Raw genomic sequence first — 15137 nt, 5'->3', positions numbered from 1 at the left:
TTCCAAGGTACAGTGAAATTATTTTATTTTGCATGTAGTTTAGTAACATAAGCACAATCCTAGATTAAGTACAAAGTATATAGAAATAGCTCACCGAGACCGATGTCGCCTGATTTTGACACTATTTTCAAAGTCCTAGCTGCAGCTTGCATTTTTTTGTATGTATAATATACGTTATTGTGTGTTCTCTATAATCCTTTGATGTTGATGCAAGCGAGGTTCCCATTGTACTTGTACTTCATTGTACTTATATGACAACAATCTCGTCTTGCCTTAACTTGAACTGTAAACGTAGACTGGGTAATCATTTCGCTGGTCACCTTCGCCCAGTCCGCCTAGACCTACCTGATCTCCCGGTTGCCAAACACTTTTATTCCCCTTCCCATTCCCACACTGACCTTTCTGTCCTGGGCTTCCTCCATTGTCAGAGTGAGGCCAAACGCAAATTGGAGGAACATGATCTCATATTTCACGGGCAGTTTACAACCCAGTGGTATGAATATTGATTTCTCCACCTTCAAGTTATCCTTCAGTCCTCCCTCTCTCTCCATCCCTCCCTCACCCAAGTCGTACCAGCTTCAAAGTCGCCTTGTTGTCTCATTGCCTGCACTCGTTCTCACATAGCACACAGTTAACAATGGCCTGTTTCCTTTATCATCGTTACCTTTTGCATATATTTCATTCATTTGTTCTATATCTCTCTACTTCGTCTTGAATTCTCGTTTCCCTTTCCCCTGACCCTCAGTCAGGAGAAGGTTCAAAACCCGAAACGTTACCTGTTCCTTTTCTCCAGGGCTGCTGCCTGACCCGCTGTGTTACTCCAGCTATTTGTGTCTATCTTCGGTTTGAACCTGCATCTGCAGTTCCTTCCTACACATTTGATACACTAATAATACACAATAACTCTGATACATCTAATTACATCTTGGTACAGTTGCACGGATACCGGTTCAAAAGAAAATAGCCCTTGTACCACCATCGAAGGGATCTGCAGGAGGTGCTGCATCAAAAAGGCAGCCAGCATCATCGGAGACCCACAGCACCCTCCGTACGCTCCCAATTCACTCCTGCCGCTGGGAAGAAGGTACAGGAGTCTGAAAACTGTAACGTCCAGGTTCAGGAGCAGTTTCTTCCCAGAAATTATCAAGTTATTAAACACTACAACCTCCAAATAAACTCCGAATTACAAAATGCCTTGATTGCACCCGGGGCTTTGGGGCTTTGTTTTTATCTTTGCTTCATATTGTTTGTTTGCATTTATATATTGAACTTCCTTTTGTTGTTTACTATGGTGTCTACTGAGTGCTATGTGTACATATAGAAACAGTTAGACACGTACTTGGATAGGACAGGCTTGGAGGAATACTGGCCAAACGCAGGCAGGTGGGATTTGGTTAACCAAGCCAATTAACCTACAAACCTGCATATCTTTAAAATATGGGTGGAATGAAGAGGAAAAGATTTTATAGGAATCTGAGGGGTTACTTTTTCACACCAAGGGTTGCGGGCGTATGGAACGAGCTGCTAGAGGAGGTAGTTGAGGCAGGTTAGTTGAAGAGGTAGTTGAGGCAGGTTAGTTGAGGCAGGTATTTGAAGCAAACTATAGCAACGTTTAAGGCACAGTGAGACAGGTTCATGGATAAGACAGGTTTGGAGGGACATTGACAGATGGGACTAGTGTAGCTGAGACACGTTGGCCAGTGTGGGCAAGTAGGGCCGAAGGGCCTGTTTCCACGCTGTATCACTCTATGACTATGTCTGTTATGCTGCTGTAAGTAAGAATTTCATTGGTCTATTTTGGGGCAAAAGACAATTAAAAAACTTGACTTTCACTCTCTGCTATAACCTGCCAACTTACTTCAAACATTTGAAAGACCACGTGCACAAGATCTATTACACACCATCTTTTTTATTGTGTCCCTCTTTTAACTCTTGCAGGAAAATTCACGTGTATTGAAGTGCGATTCCACCTCGAGAGACAAATGGGTTATTATCTGATTCAGATGTACATTCCCAGTCTTCTGATTGTGATTCTCTCTTGGGTGTCGTTTTGGATCAATATGGACGCGGCCCCTGCAAGAGTGGCTTTGGGTATAACAACAGTGTTGACCATGACCACACAGAGCTCTGGATCCCGAGCTTCACTCCCTAAGGTAGGAGGCTGTATTATCTTAATAGGATTAATTAAAGAATACAAAGCAACTAACAATATCTAGCTAAGGTACACAAAAAAGCCGAAACATTGCCTATTTCCTTCGCTCCATAGATGCCGCTGCACCCGCTGAGTTTCTCCAGCTTTTTTGTGTACCTTCGATTTTCCAGCATCTGCAGTTCCTTCTTAAACAATATCCAGCTTGCTACTATCTATCTATCTATCTATCTATCTATCTATCTATCTATCTATCTATCTATCTATCTATCTATCTATCTATCTATCTATCTATCTATCTATCTATCTATCTATCTATCTATCTATCTATTCAAAAGAGCATTAGATAGAGCTCTTAGGGCTGGTGGAATCAAGGGATATGGGGAGAAGGCAGGAACGGGTTACTGACTGTGGATGATCAGCCATGATCACATTAAATGGCGGCGCTGGCTCGAAGGGCCAAATGGCCTACTGCATCTATCTATCTATCTATCTATCTATCTATCTATCTATCTATCTATCTATCTATCTATCTATCTATCTATCTATCTATCTATCATAATAATAATACATTTTATTTGTGGGCGCCTTTCAAAAGTCTCAAGGACACCTTACAGAGATTAACAAGAATAATAAAACATAATCGGAATAAAATAAATAATAAAGACATCACAAATACACAAATTAAAAACAGAATTCGATCCAAAGACAAAAAATCAAAAACACAATGTGTAGAGAGAGCAGCGGCAGCGGCAGCCAAACCGCGCCAGCGCACACTCTCCCTTCCGACAGCCATCTTGGACACAGACTAACATATTTACTTACACACAAAAGTCTATCTATCTAGCATTGCTGAATTATTCTTTCTACAAGTGAGCTGTTTTTCAACAATTCTTTTCCTCGATAAGCACCAAGTTCTTTTTGCTACATTTGAAGAGAGATTTTGACATTGTACAATTAATTGAAGGATAAGTTATGCCCCTCTGTTACCTTACAGCTATGCCCTCCAGTCTGTTACATATCCACCCTGGGAGACATTTCTGCCTGTCTATGCTCTCAATGCCTCTCGTACTTTTATATACTTATCAGTCCAATTTTACATACTTCCCCTCAGCCTCAATTGCTCCAGAGAAAAACATCCAGGGTGGTAATTGGAAGATAAGGGGGTGGTGATTTAAAACAGGGGTGCAGGGGGCTTTATTCTTGCAGAAGGGGATGAAAGTCTGGAAATCTCTATCCTGGAGAATTAGACCATTGGACCATAAGACAGGAGCAGAATTAGGCCTTTCGGCCCATCATGTCTGCTGTGCCATTCGATCATGGCTGATCTATTTTTCCCTCTCAACTTAATTCTCCTGCCCTCTCCCCATAAACCATTACTAATCCTGCCAATCTCCGCTTTAAAAATACCCAATGAGTTGGCCTCCACAGCCGTCTGTGGCAATGAATTCCACAGATTCACCACCCCCTGGCTAAAGACATTCCTTCTCATCTCCATCCTAAAAAGGTACGTCCTTTTATTCTGAGGCTGTGCCCTTTGGTCCCAGTCTCTCCCACTACTGGAAACATCCTCTCCACATCCACTCTATCTAGCCCTTTCATTGTTTGGTAGATTTCAATAACGACACCCCCTCATCCTTCTAAGCTTCTGTGAATACAGGCCTTCAAATGCTTTTCATACGTTAAATTGTGGAGCAAAATTTATCATTTTACTTCGGAGTCACGTGAGTGACTACGTGAAGAACCCACCCAGCGCGCAGGCGCGGCATTACGTCAGCAGTGCAACAGCGGCAGCAGCTGGAGCCAGGCTCTCCAGCGGCAGCATAAAGTCAAGACCTCAGGTAAGTGCCTTTTTTGTGTTACAGAGTCGCTCAACGGTGGAGAATAATGGCCACCCGAAAGCGACCAGCCAGAAGGACTGCCTGCCCTACTCCACCCGAGGAGGGGTCCATAGCTGGGCGGCAGCCACCAGTAGCGGAGGAGCCATTTCAACGCTCCCGCTCACCCGACGCCGAGCCGCCCCCTGTGCTGCCGATATCGACGCCCCGCACAGGGAGGAAGGCAACCCATAAAACGGACCGGCCGGTGTCCTCCGATTCGTCGGAGGAACGGGAACGCTCTCCACCGCCGAAACGGGGGGACGCCCGCATCAGCTGCATGAGGCAGCTGTTGGAACAAATGATTGATGAGGAGATGCAGGCTAGGCATCTCCCAGGAGGACGGGCTTTGGCCTCCTCCTTACCATCACCACACCCTTCTGTACCCTCTATGTTCGAGGGCAGTAAGGGAGGCCAGGACTGGGCTGGCCTATCCCAAGGGCAGGCGGACGACAACATCAGTATGCCGGGCGTGCTGGAAGAAGAGCTACTGGGTGCAGTGGGTCGGTACGCTGCGCCCCCAACGACCGGGATGGTACTACCACCTAGAATGGCGGCCAGCATCAATAGGCTTTCCAACAAGCCGCTGCTGGAGAAGGTCGTACAGCAGGCCTTGAAACCTATACAGCGCCAGAGAATTGCGAGGCGCTGCGGGTGAAAACAGTCAACGGGCAGATATGGAACCAGCTGGGGCAGCAGATCAGGACTCACGAAGTAAAAATGCAGCGGGTCCTGAAGCTCCACTCTGCAGCCATCACCGCCTTTGCTCGGTCCGTCGGGAACGAAGAGCTTTCCATACCCCAGCAGGATGCGCTGGCGTTGATGTGCAACACCACGTACGAGCTCAACAGCCTACGGCGGGATAACATCAGGCCTGCCCTCAATCCAAAATACGCAGGCCTCTGCAAAGCTCCAGCGCCGGAACGAGAGGCGCTGCTATTTGGTGCAGACCTGGCCAAAAAACTGAAAGAGTTGGAAGAGGCGGCCAAACCTGTAGGCCTCATGAGGGCAGCGCCAGGACCGAGCAGGGTGAAGACACCCAGTTGGCAGCACGCCTCAGCATCCACCAGCAGGTACCGAGCTGGTGAAAGCCTGGTGACCGCCTCCCACTACCCCCAGAGCTCTTTTTTAGAGCGGGGCCCAGGGCGGAGCCGTGGGAAGATGCGCCGCCCCACCGCAGCACCAACACGGACAACCTTGGGCCAAACCTACCGGAAACGCCCCCACAAATAAACATGGAGGTAGGTGGGTCTGGTTCCTGCCAACATGCACAGACAAAGGGTGTTGTATTAACAGGAGGACGTTTGAGGTTCTTCAAGCATGTTTGGTGCTCCCTTACTAACAATAAGTTTATACTCAACAGTATCAGTGGATACAAAATTGAATTCAAACCAGGCATAGAACCACCAGTTCAGCACATGCCCCAAAGGGTATTCCTTCCCTCAGCAGTTGAGAAGGTAGAAGGACAAGCTGAACTAGATCGGCTCGTGTCTAAAGGCATCATAGAAATGACCACACACGAGCCGCAAGAATTTGTATCAAATATTTTTCTCAAATCCAAAAAAGATGGTGGATGTCGCATTATTATTGATCTGACGTCACTTAATCAGTCTGTTGAGTATCAACATTTCAAAATGGAGACATTTGTCACTGCCAGACAACTGATCTCCAAGGGATACTACATGGCAAGCATAGATATCAAGGATGCTTACTATTTAGTACCCATTCATACGGATTATTACAAATATCTGAAATTTATCTGGATGGGCCAGCTATGGCAGTACAGAGCCTTGCCCAATGGTTTAACGACAGCTCCCAGATTATTTACAAAAATTCTCAAAGTGGCCATGAAAAAATTGAGAGAACAAAAACATTTAGTCGTGGCCTATCTGGACGATGTTCTCATATTAGGGAGAACAAGGGAACTAGCTGTCTCAGGAGTTTTAGCCACTAAACAACTCCTTGAAACTTTGGGATTCATCCTACACCCAGATAAATCAATATTGGAGCCTACTACTAACATGGATTACCTAGGCTTCACTATTGACACTATCCATATGACTGTCACTCTGCCCAGAGACAAAAAAGTTTCACTCATCGAAGCTTGTAACCATTTAATTGCTACACCGCAACCAAGGATACGGCACGTAGCCAGAGTTATTGGCTCTATAGTAGCAGCATTCCCGGCTGCCCAACATGGGCCCTTGCATTATCAAAATTTGCAAAGAGCAAGGACTCATGCATTACGTCTTAATAGGGGGCATTATGACCGCAAACTGGAGTTACCCACTGAAGCCAAATCAGAACTTCAGTGGTGGGTCGATAATATTTGGCACAGTCACAGTCCTATCGCTGTAACCAATCCTAACATAACCATTACAACGGATGCCAGTGCTTTAGGCTGGGGAGCTACTAACTCCATAGACAGCACAGGTGGCAGATGGACTAACTCAGAGGCATCGCTACTACAATCACTGGGCATTAACTTCTTGGAAATGCTCACCGCCTTTTATGGGCTAAAAGCATATACATCTGATATGCGGCATGTGCATGTTAGGATTATGATTGACAACACTACGGCGGTATCTTATATCCAGCACATGGGTGGCATAAAATCAGTATCATGCGACAAACTAACTACTATAATCTGGCAATGGTGTGTCGAGAGACATATTTGGCTATCAGCTGCCTATTTACCAGGCAAGCTAAATTTAGTGGCGGACACCAGGTCACGAAAATTCAATGACAACATCGAATGGATGTTGGACCCAAAATTATTTGCTAGAATTGTCAAGCAATATGGTACGCCAGATATAGATTTGTTTGCGTCTAGACTAAATCACCAACTACCCATGTATGTGGCTTGGGAACCAGACCCAGAGGCAGCAGCGGTAGATGCCTTCACGCTGGATTGGGGAGATTTCTTTTTCTATGCTTTCCCTCCCTTCTGCCTCATCAGTCGGGTACTCCAGAAAATTCAGGCAGACTCAGCCTCCGGCATTCTGGTCGTGCCCGACTGGCCTACCCAACCATGGTTCCCAATGTTCCACGACATGGTGGTAGAGACACCTATGATCCTTCACAACCACCCCCAATTATTGACTCACCCGGTAACTGGTGGCATTAGTCATCCATGCCACCAAAAATTGAACCTCCTGGTTTCCAGATTCTGAACAGACCTTACCGGGGATTGGGGTTATCAGAGAGAACAATCACCACCATGTCGGCATCCCTGCGAGTTTCCACCAAGAAACAGTACCTAACCTACATCAGGAAGTGGGAACAGTACTGTCTGGAAGCAGGGACATCCTACAAGACGGCTTCGATCTCGGATGTGCTGGAGTTCCTGGCCCACCTGCACCATGACCTAAGATGAGCTACAGTGCCATCAATGCAGCTCGGAGCGCCCTGTCCGCATACCTTATGCCCATAGGACAGCATAGTGTTGGATCCCACCCTCTGGTTATCAAACTCCTTAAAGGGATCTATAACACAAAACCCCCTACACCTAGATACACCCATATGTGGGATGTTAGTGTAGTATTGTCACACCTTCGAGGTTGGCCTCCGGTGGGATCCCTGAGCCTGGAACAATCCACTTATAAGACCCTAATGCTCATGGCGCTTGTATCAGCTCAGAGGGTTCAGTCGCTGCATCAGTTAAATCTGGACCACATGGTGACCACCCCAGATACCATTACGTTTACCATGCCGGGGTTGGTCAAACAGAGCAGACCAGGTACATCCAACTCCCCGTTGATCTTCCGGGCATACCCTCCAGAACCTAGGCTGTGTGTGGTGACCCACCTTTACAATTATATAGACACAACCCAAACTCTTAGAGGGGGAGAGAAAGCCTTATGGGTCAGCCATAAAAAGCCTTTTGGACGGGTTACCAGCCAGACAATATCCAGATGGTTGAAACAGGTCCTTAATATGGCAGGGATTAACACAGATGTTTTTAAATCCCATTCAACCAGGGCAGCGTCCACGTCAGCGGCGGATAGGATGCAGGTTCCCCTAGACCACATCCTCAGTGCAGCGGGATGGTCCAGGGAATCGACATTCCAAAAATTCTACCGCAAACCGCTGATGCAGAAGGACGTCTTTGCGGAGAGATTTTAGAAACCGCAAATTTATAATTTAAAGCCCAGGGGAGCTATTTTTTGTTGTTCTTAATAAACATTTGTTTTTTAAAACTAACAAACTCGTTGGTCTTTAGCTACCACTTCCTCCCTCGATGATCTTTCGGCAGTGAGTGATAAAACTGTTACACGGTTTGAAATCACAGACCTTTGAAGTCTTCACGTAGTCACTCACGTGACTCCGAAGTAAAATAGTGAGATTAAACGAATACTTACCAGTACGAAGTTTGATCTGTATTTTATGAGGAGTTACGATGAGGGATTACGTGCCCTCCGCTCCCACCCTCATTGTATAGATCAAACTCGGACTGATGTCTCATTAATCTTTACTATCTTTACTTCAATTTGTGTCTATCTGTGATTCCACACCGCTGCTTGGAAGTATGCCGGGCCTGCGCGCTGGGTGGGTTCTTCACGTAATCCCTCATCGTAACTCCTCATAAAATACAGATCAAACTTCGTACTGGTAAGTACTCGTTTAATCTCACTATTCTAGTTCCTTACAAAGAGCTAGTTGCCTGGAACGCAACTGGTGCCAGGGGTGATGGTGGTGGCATTTAAGATGCTTTTAGAAAAGCACCCAGTACATGCAGGGGCTGGAAGATCATGGAACACATGCAGGCATAAGAGATCAGTTTAAGTTGACATCATGTTCGGCACAGACCGTTGTGGGTGAAAGGGCATGTTCCGTTCTATGTTCTATATTTTGGCAATTACATAGAGTAAAACAATTATTTTAATAACTTGTTACTAATGCTCTCTCACAATTCTCTCAGAAGGCTGTGGAACCCAAGTCGATGGATATTTTTAAGGTAGAGATAGATAGCTTCTTGATTAGTATGGGTGTCAGGGTTGATGGGGAGAAGGCAGATGAATGGGGTTTCAGAGGGAGAGATGGATCAGCAATGATTGAATGGTGGAAGAGACTTGATGGGCAAATGGCCTAATTCTGCTCCTATTACTTATGACCTTATGATCCTGATTTCAATATATAATAACCCTTGGGGATTACTACATTGACAATTGGGTCTGATCCTGTTATATAAATCTATATAATCTTACAACACAGACTGGGGTCTCTTGGCAATTGTGCCTGGACTGGCTTTTTGAAGGAGAGTTTGTCTTTGATTTTTTTTCTCTCCTGTAGCCTTGTATTTGTTCCTTTCAATAATTATAATTGCATGAATAGTTTATTTTTGAACGTGACATTAGATAGTTTCAGAGATAATGGATTTTTTGCGTGTCTAGTGTCACAGGGTCAAGAAATCAGTTGTGCTATTCCATGTTCATTAGAAATCCTGACAATATCCCACGCATAATTCTTTGTCTATTATTTTACATGGAGTATTACTTTCTTAACACTAATGTTGAAATAGTGAAGATGGAATCATTAGTCGAGCTCCAAAAAGACAAAGGGTATGTACATCGAGCACTTAAAGTGCTTCAGATAGTGTGGAAAGTAATCAAATAGTTTAGTTTACTTTAGTTTAATTTAATTTAGTTTAATTTAGTTTATTTTAGTTTAGTTTAGTTTAGTTTAGTTTAGTTTAGTTTAGTTTAGTTTAGTTTAGTTTAGTTTAGTTTAGTTTAGAGATACAGTATGGAAATAGCCCCTTCTGCTGATGGAGTCCGCGCCAACCAGCGATCACAGGGTACACTTGTTCCATCCTACACACTAGGGACAATTTTACAGCAACCAAATACCCTACAAACCTGCACGCCTTTGGAGTGTGGGAGGAAATCGGAGCACCCGGAGAAAACCCACGCTGTCACAGGGAAAAAGAACAAACTCCTTACAGACAGCAACCGTAGTCAGGTTCGAACCCGGGTCTCTGGCTCTGTACAGCAGCAACTCTACCGCTGCACCACTGTGCCACCCACAGGGTAATCCAATGCCAATTTGAAGAAAGCATTGAGGAAAGCTACAGAAGACACAGAGTACTGGAGTAACTCAGTGGGTCAGGCAGCATCTCTGGAGAACATGGATAGGTGATGTTTCGGGTCAAGACCCTTCTTCAGACTGTTTGTATGGGGTGGGGAGGGGGGAAGAAAGCTGGAAGAGAGGAAGAATGGGACAAAAGCTTAGCAAGTAATAAGTTGATACAGGTGAGGAGGGAGAAGGTGCTTAGGAAACTGAAAGGTCTGAAGGTCGATATATCACCTAGACCCATGATTGGGAAGATTTTAAGACCATTATAAAGGATGAGGTTATGGAGTACTTGGAAGTTTATGTAAAATAGGCCAGAGTCAGCATGGTTTTGTGAAGGGGAGATCGTGCCGGATGAATATCCTGGAATTCTTTAAGGAAGTAAATAGCAGGACAAAGGAGAGTCAGTGGGTGTTGTTTACCTCGATTTTCAGAAAGCCTTTGATAAGATCAGTGGCATAGCGTGGGGGGGCCAGAGGGGTGGTTGCCTCGGGCGGTAAATTTTTAGGGGCGCAAAAAAATGTTGGATAAAAAAAAAATTATAAAATGGCAAAAACTTCTTTGGCAGCCTTCCCCTGAATTATTGTAATAAAATGTAACATTTTTTGCCATTTTATAATTTTTTTTTATCCAACAATTTTTTTGCGCCCCTAAAAGTTTATCCAACAATTTTAACCAACCAGCGATCTCTGCGCCGAGGCCGCTGCCGCTGTCCCAGCCGCCGCTGTCATCCACTGGGCCCGCGGTCGGGTCGAGTGGCCGCTGCCGCCGGAACGTGCCCCAGCTCCGAGTTCTGGTTGCCACTGTCCCTGCTCCGAGGCCAGGTCACCGCTGCCGCTGCTCCAGCTCTGATGCCGTGTGGCCGCTGCCGCTGTCGCTGTCCCCGTCCCGAGGCCAGGCTGCCGTTGCCGCCGTCCCAGCCGCTGCCGCCGCCGTCCCAGCACCGATGCCGGTCGGCCGCTGCCGCTGTCCCAGCTCCGAGGCCAGGCCGCTGCTGCCGCTGTCAAAGCCGCCGCTCCCGCTGCCCAGCTCCGAGTTCTGGTCGCCGCTGCCTTTGCCGCTGTCCCAGCCGCCGCTGTTGCTGCCCCAGCTCCGAGGCTCCGAGACTTCTTTTAAGTCGCATCCCCCGAAGGAAGAGACCAAAAATGTGCTCCCCCCCACACATACACAACATAATAAACCAAAAATCAACTAAACAGGACAAAAGAACGACACATAAAAAGAAAAAAAAAACAGACAGACTGCAGGCGAGCCGCAGCTGCTAAGGCAGCGCCGCCATCTTTTTGTTAGGTTGAGAAAATAAATAAAACACTTGGATTTATAACAGCTCATGGGCCATGGCTAGCCGCTAATGAGGAGGCGCAATAGTTTAAACTGCCCCGGGCGCTCAAAACCCACCCTACGCCACTGGATAAGATGCCACATGTGCAGCTGATAGGGAAGATGGGAGCCCATGGTATCAAAGGGCAGCTACTAGCATGGATAGCAGGTTGGCTGGATGGCAGAAGGCAAAGAGTGGCAATACAATCCTGTTTGGCTAGAGTTCTGCAGGGGTCGGTGCTGGAGCCGGTGCTCTTCACGTTGTATATTAATGATTTGGACGAGGGGACATGCAGGTGTGTTGGTTAATTGGCTTCTGGAAATTGTCCCTAGTGTGTAGGATAGAACTAGTGTATGGGGATCGTTGATCAGCGCAGACTCTGTGTATTTCCACACTGTTTTTCTAAAACAAAACCGTTTTTATTCACAGCGTGTAACTCGGTGGAAATACTCAGCGTGCTCACATGCATGCCAGGTGCTAACTTCTCCTTCCCCCTCCCTGCAGGTGTCCTATGTGAAGGCGATTGATATCTGGATGGCTGTTTGCCTGCTGTTTGTGTTTTCTGCCCTGCTGGAATACGCTGCCGTTAATTTTGTGTCAAGACAACACAAAGAGCTTCTGCGGCTTCAGAGGCGGAAGCGGAAGGTTAGAGACTGTCCTTTTTTTTCACTCGAGTCTGCACAAGAATCCACAACCCTTTAAATACTCTCACGCAACACAGTAATTTTCCCAGCGCTAGTGCCATAGACTCTCAAACAACTCGAGGAGATTTAAGCTCCTGTCCCACTTGGCACACTAATTACGCGACCTCATGGTCGCGTTGAGCCGCGACGGTCCCGCGAAGGTCGCGCGCGACTTCATTCGACCGTACAGCCGTCTGGAGCACATGATGTCATATGAGGATGGACACAAAGCTGTAGTAACTCAGCGGGACCGACAGCATCTCTGGAGAGAAGCAGTGGGTGATGTTTCATGTCGAGACCCTTCTTCAGTCTGAAAGAAGGGTCTTGACCCGAAACGTCACCCATTGCTTCTCTCCAGAGATGCTGCCGGTTCCGCTGAGTTACTACAGCTTTGTGTCTACCTTCAATTTTCTTGGCCCCGCTCTGGGAGTAGAAGTGGGGGCGGATCCCGACCGCAACGGCCGTGAGCCCCAGGCCGAGCTCGGCGATCATTTCCCTGCTTCTGCTGCTGTTGGAGGTGAGACGTTGCATCGTGCCAGGGCCTTGGGCCTGTCCCACTGTGGCTGTCAGTTCCGCGACTGCCGGTCGGGCACAAAGATTTTGTTTGCTACAAAAATTTCGGAGTCCCGCGCGATGTCGCGCACAACTCCATACCCCTCCGCGCTTCTCAGTGGGACCGGCCCCACGCGGCCATACGATGCCCGTGCTCCTCAAGGCGACCACGAGGTCACGTAATTTGCGTGCCATGAACACGCAAGTGGGACAGGCCCTTTACACAAATGATTCCAGGAATGAGGGTTAACTTATGGTGAGCGTTTGACGGCACTGGGCCTCTACTCGCTGGAGGTTGGAAGGTTGAATGGGGACCTCATTGAAACTTACAGAAGAATGAAAGGCTTGGATAGAGTGGATGGGGAAAGGGTGTTTCCACTGGCGAGAGAGTCGAGGACCAGAGGTCATACCCCAGGATTAAAGGGCGCTCATAGAAAGGAGGTGAGGAGGAACTTCTTTAGTCAGAGGGTAGTTAATCTGTTGAACTCATTGCCACAGAGGGCTGTGGAGGCCGACAGTGGATATTTTTAAGGCTGAGATAGACAAATTCTTGATTAGAACAGGTGTCAAGGGTTATGGGGAGAAGGCAGGAAAATGTGATTAGGAGGCAGAGATCAGCCATGATTGAATGGCGGAGTGGACTCGATCGGCCAAATAGCCTAATTCTACTCCTATAACGTGAACTTGTGAACGCATTGCAACTTGTTAGTTCTCAGCCCCAGAAAATTTTAGCTCTGCCTTTTCTGTTGCAATTTTCAATTGCGATCTATTCCCGAGAGACCCTTTTCCAAAGTTAGTCACAAAATGCTGGATTAACTCAGCGGATCAGGTAGCATCTCTGGAGAAAAGGAATAGGTTGACGTTTCGGGTCGGAACCCTTCATCAGACTGAAAGATAGGGAAGGGTCAGAACTTATCAGATGACCTAAGGAAGGGTGGAGTCCATAATGGCCCATTGTTGGCTGGGGAAGATGTGCTAACAAAGGGATACAAGGCTACAAGCAGTAGGACGACTACTGGGGGAAGGGACGGAGAGATGGGGAGGGGGGGATAGAGATTGGAAAGAATGCAGGAATTACTTGAAGTTAGACAATATCAACACTCCTAACGCGTGGTTGTAAGCTGCCCAAGCAAAATATGAGGTGCTGTCCCTTCAATTTGCATGTGACTTCACTCTGACAATGGAGGAGGCCCAGGACAGAAAGGTTAGTGTGGGCAATATCCCTTCCAGTGTCCAGTTCCAATGCATGTTACACTGTGGCAAATGCAGAAGCAACCTAGGAGATGGCAAACATTGGTGAAAAGTCTCATATTTAAGGCCCGTAAATGTACGACTTCTGTTGCGATCTCTCGTGTGCAAGCTCGTAGTAGCAATGTTACAAAATTTTGAGATTTTAAAAATCAAGTCTGCAATTTATCCCATCAGATAAAGCATAACAATAAGTTTAATTTGACACCAAATTCACATTTCATATCTCAAGTATTAAAAAAGTTATGGCCATTTTCATACTCGGAAATTAGCATCTTGTTCCCTATTGATTTTCAATGGACATTACAAAAAAGCTGTGATCTTGGATAGTCAAAAGTCCATTTCTTAAGGAAAGATTAACATTTTTAAATAGCCTAAGTGTCCAAAGATTATTCACAAATAATTCACAATATAACATGATTTTTATATCTAATTTACATTAATTTATAGGCCAAATGGAAGGAATTTAGTGTTCAATTGCTGTAAATAAATGCCCATTTAAATCGGCTTTCTAGTGGGTTTCTGTGAACGCGCTGGTTTAGAATGTTGACATCGCGCTGGATTAGTGCCCTCAAATGCCGAGAAAAATACTGCGGGATATAAAAAGCCCAAAATGAACTACTCGCTATAGATAACTTGATATACAGGGTTATATATATGCCCCATTTAATGTAAAAATAAGGTACATACCTTTAATTGTTTGCTTTATAAAACCCTGGGGCTGCGAGAGGTTGCGGAATGAGACAGTAATTTTAAAATTATTATAACTATATTATCGAGGCCTATAAAACTAATAATACCTTTTGCGACCGGGTCTTGCAGCGATTTTTCGTTAATGATTTACTAGGCTGAACATCTGCGATTAGTACAGCCTAGTAAAAATCGCGTTTTAAACCCGCCCCCTCCAAACAGCGCCAAAATCGCGGACCTGGCTGTGGGCAGATTCCCAATGACGATTCAGGTAGGTTTTGTAACATACCTACTCGTAGCGATGTTTTTGTTTCACGATTGTAGTTGGTCGGTTGAATCCCCGGAGGCGAGACATGTTCGTTAACCTTAATAAATTACTTTCTGTTTCTCTCATTCGCTCGTCCCGTTCTGACTGAAAGAATGTTGAGGGGTTGCTTGATGGTAATGAAAACATAGACTTGGTGCGACGTAGCAATGGCTTGAGAGACAGCGAACCAATGTACGGGACCTTGGCTCAGATCTACAGTTCAAATATCAGGGTAAAA

The 15137-nt window shown here is 46.1% G+C and overlaps 1 protein-coding gene across 1 annotated transcript in view; it reads left to right on the top strand.

The window, feature by feature from the left end:
• The window catches only part of LOC129693764 (glycine receptor subunit alpha-3-like), a 131654-nt gene that overhangs the window by 90620 nt on the left and 25897 nt on the right, over positions 1–15137 (top strand). The window contains exons 7-8 of the mRNA XM_055630537.1: positions 1939–2153; positions 11924–12064. Coding sequence (XP_055486512.1) covers positions 1939–2153; positions 11924–12064 — 356 coding nt within the window. The remainder of the gene's footprint in view (positions 1–1938; positions 2154–11923; positions 12065–15137) is intronic.

This window comes from Leucoraja erinacea, chromosome 3 (assembly GCF_028641065.1).
Source record: "Leucoraja erinacea ecotype New England chromosome 3, Leri_hhj_1, whole genome shotgun sequence".
Taxonomy (NCBI): domain Eukaryota; kingdom Metazoa; phylum Chordata; class Chondrichthyes; order Rajiformes; family Rajidae; genus Leucoraja; species Leucoraja erinaceus.
The sequence above is the reverse complement of the archived record's forward strand: the minus strand, read 5'-3'. Positions and strand labels throughout refer to the sequence as shown.